This window comes from Ylistrum balloti, unplaced genomic scaffold, assembly GCF_031769215.1.
Source record: "Ylistrum balloti isolate Yb309-2 unplaced genomic scaffold, AGI_CSIRO_Ybal_v1 Utg369882, whole genome shotgun sequence".
Lineage (NCBI taxonomy): Eukaryota > Metazoa > Mollusca > Bivalvia > Pectinida > Pectinidae > Ylistrum > Ylistrum balloti.
In genome coordinates, this window is record NW_026782019.1 from 1,698,550 (window position 1) to 1,708,594 (window position 10,045).

The 10,045-nt window shown below is 36.2% G+C and overlaps 1 protein-coding gene across 1 annotated transcript in view; it reads right to left on the reverse strand.

Moving 5' to 3' along the window:
• Nucleotides 1–8,256, reverse strand: part of LOC132546284 (E3 ubiquitin-protein ligase UBR4-like) — a 70,475-nt gene extending 62,219 nt beyond the window's left edge. Inside the window, exons 1-13 of the mRNA XM_060209994.1 lie at nucleotides 8,141–8,256; nucleotides 6,530–6,627; nucleotides 5,901–6,004; nucleotides 5,412–5,541; nucleotides 4,299–4,677; nucleotides 3,463–3,706; nucleotides 3,194–3,253; nucleotides 2,733–2,878; nucleotides 2,573–2,693; nucleotides 2,286–2,426; nucleotides 1,951–2,077; nucleotides 1,597–1,784; nucleotides 1,182–1,267 (exon numbers count right to left, since the gene is read on the reverse strand). Of these exons, the coding sequence (XP_060065977.1) occupies nucleotides 1,182–1,267; nucleotides 1,597–1,784; nucleotides 1,951–2,077; nucleotides 2,286–2,426; nucleotides 2,573–2,693; nucleotides 2,733–2,878; nucleotides 3,194–3,253; nucleotides 3,463–3,706; nucleotides 4,299–4,677; nucleotides 5,412–5,541; nucleotides 5,901–6,004; nucleotides 6,530–6,627; nucleotides 8,141–8,256 (1,940 nt within the window). The remainder of the gene's footprint in view (nucleotides 1–1,181; nucleotides 1,268–1,596; nucleotides 1,785–1,950; nucleotides 2,078–2,285; nucleotides 2,427–2,572; nucleotides 2,694–2,732; nucleotides 2,879–3,193; nucleotides 3,254–3,462; nucleotides 3,707–4,298; nucleotides 4,678–5,411; nucleotides 5,542–5,900; nucleotides 6,005–6,529; nucleotides 6,628–8,140) is intronic.
• Between the last annotated feature and the right edge of the window lie 1,789 nt (nucleotides 8,257–10,045).

Sequence of the window (10,045 nt, forward strand, 5' to 3'; positions counted from 1 at the left end):
TCAAACTCATCACACCATTACAGAGATTGGCCACTAAACATTAAACTAAAACGTGGAATTGAACCAGATTTTAAAGAAATAGGACCCATTCCTAATCGAAAGTCAATCCTATCTTCACATTATCAAGTCTTCTTATGGTTCGTTCTGATCTCACATAGAAAAAAAAACTAGACCATTGTCGAGGAAGGGCCCCGCATAATACCTACCCCTTATGATTGAGTTTCTTAATATTAAGAAATATATGGACAGGTGTCAAGTATTGAAAGCAACTTTCATCAAAATCCAATGAAAATGGACAGATGGACAGATATATGGATCGACGGACAGACAGACGGACAGGGTGAACATTGAACTCGAATGAGGGGCTTATGTACCAAGTATCACGAAGCAAGTTTTAAAGAAATCCCAAATCATTCCTTCAGAAGATATTCTCTGTAAAACATTCAGCCAATCAGATTGCAGCAGCCTCATTAAATATGTGCGGAATTCGGCAAACATCGAACTTGAGCGAGGGACTTATGTACCAAGTATCATAAGCAAGTTTCATCGAAATCCCATCATTCCTTCTCAAGATATCGCGTGGAAAGCGAAACCGACAGACATGTAAAACATTCAGCCAATCAGATTGCAGCAGCCTCATTAAATATGCGCGGAATTTGGCGAACATCGAACTTGAGCAAGGGACTTATGTACCAAGTATCATAAGCATGTTTCATCGAAATCCCATCATTCCTTCTCAAGATATCGCGCGGAAAGCGAAACCGACAGACATGTAAAACATTCAGCCAATCAGATTGCAGCAGCCTCATTAAATATGCGCGGAATTTGGCGAACATCGAACTTGAGCGAGGGACTTATGTACCAAGTATCATAAGCAAGTTTCATCGAAATATCATCATTCCTTCTCAAGATATCGTGCGGAAAGCAAAACGGACAGACAGACGGAGACAGACGGACAGACAGACAGACGGACAGACGGACAAGGTGATTACTATAGGGCACCCGCATCGCGATGCGGGGCCCTAATTATTTCCTTGTGTGATATGAAATCGGACATGTCTGATGCTCATTAGTTTGCCTGGTGGTAACATTGTTGACCTTGTTCTCATTATTTTTACAATTTTATCTAGATGCGACGTTTCAAATTCATCATTGACATATTAGATGCTAAGGTTTTTTACCGTAATATCTTCTGCAGTTCACGGTCTGTGGCATTAAGGAAGGATTGACTAAGGAAGGTCAGGATGTCTGCTGCCAGTTGAACAAACTAAAGAAATGAAGTTTACACTTAAAGAAAGATACTTTATATCATGATCATCCTCAAAGAAAACTTCATTTTCCAAACATTTTTTAAAGCATACATTAAAACTATATTTGTTACAACTCATTTATTGTAAATACCAGTATATATGCAATTGATGTTTATATACATTCTCTTTTCAAGCAATAATTATATAGTCATCAAAATCTGTACAAAACAACCCTTTAAATAGTTTGACTTATATCATAAATATATATTGTGATCAATTTGTAATTATAGGTCACTACAATAATTGGTGTTAGACTGTAAAGAGATTTCTGTCGCAGACAGCTTACCCCTTCTGGCTCCCGTTTGTCTGGGACAAAGTTGGGACTGTCCCCACTACTAATCTTGCGTGAGCGCTTGCCCTCGCTAGGAACATCAACACGTGCTGGAACCGGGGGTGGGGCGGATGGCTCCACGGTATCTGTGGGTAGGGCTGGCTCCTCAAACAGGCCCCCAAGAATTGGCTCTGAATCCTCATCTAGACATAAACGCCATTCAGAATTGTATGTTACAAATCTTGATTTTCAAAGATACAATGCTTTTTAAAAATAAGGTCATACCACTACCAACTTTATATAAACATAATTATATATAAATGACATACAAAAGATATATGGTAGCTTCCTATCAGTATCACTGCTTACCATCATCATCACTGCTTTCCTCAGAACAGCTGAAGTCATCCTCATAGAATGTGTTGGAGTCAGATGCACTGCTACTGCTTGTTTCAGAGGACTCTGTCCCCTGCTTCAGTCTTCGTAGTAAAGATGCCTGTTAAAGATTGAAAGAGAAGTGAAGACTTCATGAACAGATTAAAGAGATTTGTGAAGTCTAAAATACTGTTTGAATATCTATTAGCCTAATAATGACTTAAAAAATATATTTTAAAACTTTCAGAAATATGGAAATATTTCTATGGGATCATCTATACTAACACCTGGTCCCATTTTCACGAAGAAATGACTGCAGTAACACACACCTTTCTGAAGGAGTTTTCCACCAGGTTGAACAAGAGGTCTGTCAGATTGATGGCATTCAGCAACTTCTTGACACGTTTCCAGGCAGTTTGGTATGTCATTATGGTAAAGTCAAGACCAGGTTTGGATGGTGCAGTTGTTCCCTGCATAAAACAAGCATATTCTTGATCACTTTTGCATTCACATTATATCACAACATCCTTAAGTTACATATATCATATAACAGGTCCTTATTTCATTTAATCCCCCCTAACTCTTTCCCTTACACACCAGAAGTCTCTCCACTCACCAGATCAGGCACCATGCCTTCAACTTGTAAATCAGCCAGTAGTTCCTGCACCAGTTGTACAGCCTTGGTTGCCAAGGCAACAGATAAAGCTCCAAAGCCATGGAATGAACTTTTCCAGGTGCTGCTACGACTGAAGGATTGGGATTGTGCTTCCCTTGGCTTGGTAGAGCTATCAGATGACAGGGCAGACCCTTTGGGTTTACAGGGTTCCTTCCTCTCCAGTACAGTAGAGGGTGTGAGAGCAATAATATTTTGTAAACCTCTCATTAACAACCATGCTGCCATCAGGTTAAGGTTCTGGGCCGTCTGCAAAGTTACAATTCAGCATAAAGTTTGTATCTTTTCTTTTCATAGAGACAGAAATTTATCACAGAATTTTTGAAAGAACGGTTCATTTGTTTTTTTCTTTATTATCATCTGTCCATCATCATTGTCCTGTATTCTCAAAATATAATCTCCTTATTTTTGTCCATGGTTAACACTATATTCATACTGAAATAAATTATAGCTTCCAAGAAGTTATAGAAACATTTAAAGCAAACTTCCACTCATCAAGCTTATTCAACAAGACTGGGTAAATGATCTTTGTGTCAGGTGTACTGGTTCCAATGCTGTACTTACATTGCCTCCTGCTCTTGTGGAATTCCTCATAACAGTTGATACAGTGTTGAATACTTCCAACTAGAGATACAACACAAACAATAAATATGAATAAAAAATAAATTTATCCTTAAAATAAAGTTTTGTACAAACGACTGAAATACTGTTAAGAAGATATTCAATTACACCGGAAACTATAGGAAATATATTAATTTTCTTAATTAGTCCTTAAAAAGTTACATTTCCCTTTATTACAGAGGTTCATCATTTGTTGACTAGACAAAACTTACACTTCTTTGGATAACAGTAGTTCCATAGTTGTCAATCTCTTCATCTTTAGTTGATGTTGACTTGGCCGGGGTAGTGCTGGTTAATGCCACAACATTGTTTGCCATGGCAACAGAAAGAGAGGCATACAGGCAGCTCATGGTGATGTTGACAATTTTCTCCATCCTCTTTGGAGAGAGTGGTTCCAGGATAGGAAGACTGAAGGCGCGCCACACAATGGAGATATCACTCAGCAAACACTGGTAGCTACAAGGAGATAGAAAAAAGATTATCGGGGATACCACAAGCCTAAAGAGGAAGGAATATTACCAAGCCTCAAGAAGAAGGAAAAAGTATGCTTGCAAAAATGTCAGCAAAATCAAAACAGATACAAATTCTAAATGTCAAACTTGTTACTCTTGTTTGATGAGGGTTACTTGAAATTGAAACATCAACAACTATCCCCTTTAGAATAAACCCTGTTTTGGAAGGGATCTGCAGTGTTGTTGTCACTCCTGGACAACTATTTTACTTTTTTAGTGATTTAGCGAGGATTCTATATCCATGGCAAATCCCACACGAACTCCTAAATGCTTCAATATTTTGAGGGACATTGTGCCTCAACTCCACTGTGTGTTAAATTTTACTGTCTATGGGTAAACAGTTGAATTTTCACCCATGTCATCCTTATCAATAAGTCATAGATGAACAGGATATATTTATATATTTTGAGCAAATTTTACAATATGTGAAAATGAAGTACAAAGTATGGGTGGAAATAACACTGTACATATGTTTCCTTATACTTGTCTACACATTCCTAGAGATTATGCTTCAGCTATTTTACACAACAGCCTACCTCGTCCTTGATGTAAGGGCTTCCACCAGGGTGTTAGGCATGATGAAAGAGGAGCCTGCCACTGCCTCTTTGTAGCGCTGGGAATACCTTCCAAGGAATGTCAGATTTGAACAAACATTCACTAAAATATCAGCTCCATCCATTTGCAGGAGATGCGACAGGTTTCTCTTTCCAAAAGCATGTTTCAAGTCATCCGACTCACGACTGTGTCGACTGTGGGATGTGTCATCATCGTTGACTACAGGATCAACAACAGGTTCAGTTTTCTGAGGACTTGAGATGCTCACCTCCTCAAATACTGAGGTCAACTGGTCAAATATGTCACTTCCTGTATCTATTCTCGATCGAGCAATTTCTTTGGGCTGAATTTCCTCACAATCTAAAATCAGCCAAACAAAAATAATTCAATATTGTTTAATCAAATGGTCTGTATGTGTGAAGGAATGGCCTCCAATGATTTTGATAATTTTTCCTATACAAAACAAAGATCCTATGTTTTTCAGGGTTTATACGCCTTATAGAGAAAAGGTCAAATTTTGTTTTAATGTGCCATACATGTTTGTGTTTATGTGCCCATCATAAAGCCGAAAATTAGACCTTCTGACTTTAAAGTGTAGTCAACAAGAACTTATACTACACCAATAAAGTTAGAAGCCAAATCAATATTTTTGTTTTAATTTCAATCACAATTCCAGGACATCATAAAATAATGAGTCAAAAAAACTGAAGATGCAAATTTTCTTCGTGGGTTCAGATTGACATTTGCTATTAAATCCTTGTCTGGCAAACTTTTCAATACAGTGAAAGAATTGATGCAGTTTATTTTTTTCAGGTTAGGTTTAAACTCTAATGCAGAAGAGGTTTAATCAGCATGGCTTATCTGCATTTAAAAATCACACAGAGACCTTCACATTCTCTATATTCACCAGTTTAAAAGTTTGTCTGTATATAACTGGTTAAAATGCAGAGCTTGAACATTTTATTATGGGGAGGGGCCTTGGCTTTGGTGTTGGACAGTCGTATAGATTATATCACTTACCTGTGTCTGACTCGCGTACATGGCGAGGGGCCTTGGCTTTGGTGTTGGACAGTCGTATAGATTATATTACTTACCTGTGTCTGACTCGCGTACATGGGGAGGGGCCTGGGCTTGGCGGAGGACAGCCACATAGGATGTTACATCAGCCTTATTTAGACCACTGCTTCCTGTACACAGGGCTTTTATCAACATCATCAGGTGTTTCTGTCAAAAAGAACATGAATCCATAATTCTTATATCAGGTTCTTATATTCAAAGATGATTAAACTATTTGAGAATAAAGTATTTAATTTGTAAATCATTATACAGGATTAAATTTGACCAATTCGATACAATAGGAAGTTTAATTTTGATTTGAGGACTAGAAATCTGCATGACTTGAAGAAAAGTGAGCATATCTAAAACATGTTACAATTTCTATCCGTCTTTCACCTAGTAAATACTTTGAAAAATTTTTTTAGTTCAAAACTAGGAATGAATAAATGACCTGTTTCCTTTGCTTTGAAACAGTGTAGTCACACACAAAGACACTAAGTAAAGTTAATATATCTGGCTTGTATTACCTGTGTTATGCAGCATTCTTCATGATAGGTCTGTAATTTAGTCAGGAGGAACTTCAGTAGTACACGACATGCGTTGGACACAGTTCCAAGTTGTGTTGATGGCACTACAAACACATATTCATTTTTAACAAATATTTCCATCGCAGATTTTCTTTAATAAAAACTCTTTGTATACATGCTGAATATTAAATAATTGACACATATATATCTGGTGAAAATGTCAATAAATTATGTGACACAAAATATGCACATTGATATTAAAGTGATCAAACCAGTGTTTTTCTTTCCTGTCTGTATATATAGTTTTGTATTAAGGCCTCATTCCTGATTTTGTATAATGATTATTTTTCCAAATTAATTCCTAGATATTCCAAAAATCTTTACAGCTTATATTTCATTGGTGACAAAGGAAAGTCCAGAATAGTTATTCCTATTTTTCCCTTTCATTGCAAAAAAGAATTTCCAACTTCTATCACTTAACAGATAGCAGCAAAATGAACAGGAAAATTAAAGCTGAATAAAAGCTTTATTGTAATAATGCAAAAGATATACATTAAAACATCATTTAAATTATCACAACTACTTAATCAAACATACATTAAATGTTTTGTCAAATGTGAATACCATACCTGATCTAGCACTTGCACTCATATAGTGTGAAGCCAGAGCCACAAATGCAGAGTAGAACTTTTCATGCTGAGCTTCATGTTCGAGTATGTCTGCTTCACTGTGAAATATAACATACATATACATATAGCAAAGGAAATTAAGTAAAGTTTTTGACACTTCAATTTTCCTAATGTTTAAAAATATGCTTTTTCATATTTCGACTAATACATATTTGTATATGTACAACTCAATTATGCAATCCAGAAAAACAACACATATAAAAATGACATTTTCTGAGTCAATCCTCCAAAATAGGAGCATGTTACATTAAGAATTTTTATCCTGAATCTGACACTGTAACTGTCAGGATACACCTATAACATATACCTTTGTTTGCTGTATTTAACAGTAACATCTTTATTCTAATATGTGCATTAATCTAAATAGTTAGAATGACTTAGTGAATAACAAAAAAAAACAAGAAATTTTGGAAAAAGTTTTTTGCAAGTTTATCTTGAAAAAAAAGACACAAAAATAAAACTGTTGTGGTATAAGATTGAAGCAATATTTGTGAATGGGGCATTTACTTGTCAAAATTGTACATTAACCATGTGGCCTAATTTAGTACTCTTAAGTCAACATATTGCACTTAACACTGTTAAACATGAAGCCTGTATATAAGGCCTATAGTATCGCTCACCTGGCCTTGTTTGCCTGAAATTACTTCATCTAAATTAAGGAAAAAGAATTCTAAAGGTTGATATTTAAGAATTAGAAGGATTTTAAAGTATCTATTCTATTTCACCAGTTAGGCCTGGTCCCTCCTGCCCCTGGGGAATGAGATCCACCATTTATATAAAATTGATTCCTCTTCACCCCATGATGTTTCAGACCAAAGTGGCACAGAAACCACACATTGTTACAGAAGAAGCAGGATTGTGAAGAATTTGCTTGATTTCTGGTAGCTCCATCCCAGGGAGCTAAGACCCACTGTTTCAGATGAAATTTGAACAAAATTCAATCATTCATAAAGAAAAAAATGCTAAATATCCCATTTTAGGCCCCACCCCCAGGCCCCAAAGGAGTCAGCCCTTCTGAAACTCCTTTCGTGGCTCTTTCCAATCAGGCCAGCATCCCTTGAAACACGGCCTTTCACTCACCCATGGGTTATCGTCTGCAGCGCATTTTTGGACCAGGAAATTTACTTATTCATAGCTGGCTCGCGGCTAACTTTTACCTAAATCTATTTCTATTGTCCCAATATTTAAGATACAGACCATGTATTCTCTTTGTTAATGTAAGACCTATTTAACACATAATTCACCCGTCGATCCAGTAACAGTCAAAGGAATCTGAATGCAACCCAATGTTACTCTATATCATAATCATACTTATTATTTTTAAAGCACAAATTGAAAAAATATATATACATGCAGAGAACCGAAAAAACGATAGTAAAACTGTTAGGTATATTATACCAAGAAAGAGTGACGTAAATCTAAAAATACATCTGACAAAATCGAACATCCTGATTCTCGTGATAAGAAGCAACAAACAGGATCATAAGCGTAACTAAGACCCCTACATATCAAGTAGAACGCAATACTTGGAATGAAGTAACATATTCAAACCTCTTAGTTAAAGCTTTTGCAAATCCAGGTAGATCATCTTTGTTGAATGACGAGTATGACGCGGTCAGGAGCGGTTTTATGCTCACTGACCACTTCATCCCTGGACTCGTCGCCATTTTTTAGTTTGACTTCCGGTCTGTATACAAATTAGACCCCTAAAAGATTAGTTCCAAAATAAAGTACGCAGGATGAACTTAAACATTTAAAAACGCGTATCTTCTCAAACTGATAATGTGTATAACATTTTTTTTGAAAAAATAAAACAGTTAAATTGCAATGAAAATGCATTGGGATAAAAATATTGATGAGATGAAATGTCGGTGCGTACTGAAATTATACATACCAATAATGCCTCCGCGAGAGATTATCAGAGGGGAGCGTTCACAGGGATCATGCACGGAATCCCGATCATAATCATTGTATGGTATTTTCTTTCTGTTTTGTTTGTTTGTGTTTTTTTTTCATTTCATGTATGTAAGGGTAGATGTTTTTTTTACCCCTTTTCGATCGACATTTTCTCTTTTCTATATTCTTTTATCTTGCAACTGGCACCGCCGTTGTCGGATAACACCTGCCTCATATATATATATTTGCTTTTTGGCAGTAATGAAAAACAGTTAAATTTTAGCACGTGACTGAAATACTCTCTGAATTTACTTAAATATTACGTTTAGAAATATAAACAATTGTTGAAATAGGCTATTTTACATGTTGTAATGAACAATTTGATTTATGAAAAGTCATGACGTTAAATTTCAAATCCAAACACGGCCGCTTTTCGGCTATTCGTTTTTGTGATCAGAACAAAATAGATAAACCATAGCCATGCTAGGAACCAAATGAAACTTACAAATAAAACTTTATCCGTCAAGTAGGTACTTCTCACGAAAAAGTGATTTAGTTAACATCTATTTCAAAGTTCGTTTTCTTTTTTCTAACCATTCTCGAAATTAGAGGGCGCTTATGGGGACTCGGAGAAACCTTTATGCGAAATTCGGAAAAAATCTATTTGTCCAGTATTTCCCAATAAAGAGCGATAACGACCTTTCATGGAAATCGAAAAAATCAAAATAACCACGTCAGCCATTTATTTTCTGATCAGATTGGAAATTAAAAGGCCACAACTCGAGACAAAGGAGAACATGCATTTAAAGCAGGGTCAATGCAATATTTCTCTTGAGATAGAGGTTAATGGCTACAGGCTCGCGGCGATTTGATCGACTCACAAGTTTGATGGATGTTGGTTAGAATAATACCGATATGTTAACAAAGCCGTGATGAGGATTCCGCCAGGCGGACAATATCTATTACATCTTATACAATTTTGGTTTTTTATTTCGCACGACTTGATAATTCATGGAGAGAAGATAGTCAATCAAGACCGCGGCTGACGTTGGATGTCTGCTCAGAATGCTCAAGGTTATTACCCATCTAAATAGCATCTTACTCCACACTCTTCAACCCAGCGCCTTAGATACCATATCTTTGAGCGCACTCTCGCGCAACTTCATGGACAAATGTGATTGGCTGAAATCACGCAATGTCACAGAACATTTGAATATGGTGGTGTAACATGACTTTTTATTACTATTGCAGAGAACCAATAATAGACTAACACGCGATCGGAAACAGACCAATCAGCATCTGATGCAAAACAGAAAATGACTTAAAATATCGTATCGTAACCAGTTGATAATTTCCAACCAAAATGAGATTATGGTGATGAACATAAGAAATCAACTTGTATCTTTGGAAACCATGTGTTCTGAATTTTATATTTTAGCTATCGACATTTTTCTAGTTTGTTTATTTCGGAAAGAGGAGGGACTGGAAAGATGGTGGATGAACACAGGAAGCATTTAAAGATAATTATATCTAGTTGGCAAAATAGTAATTTCAGATATG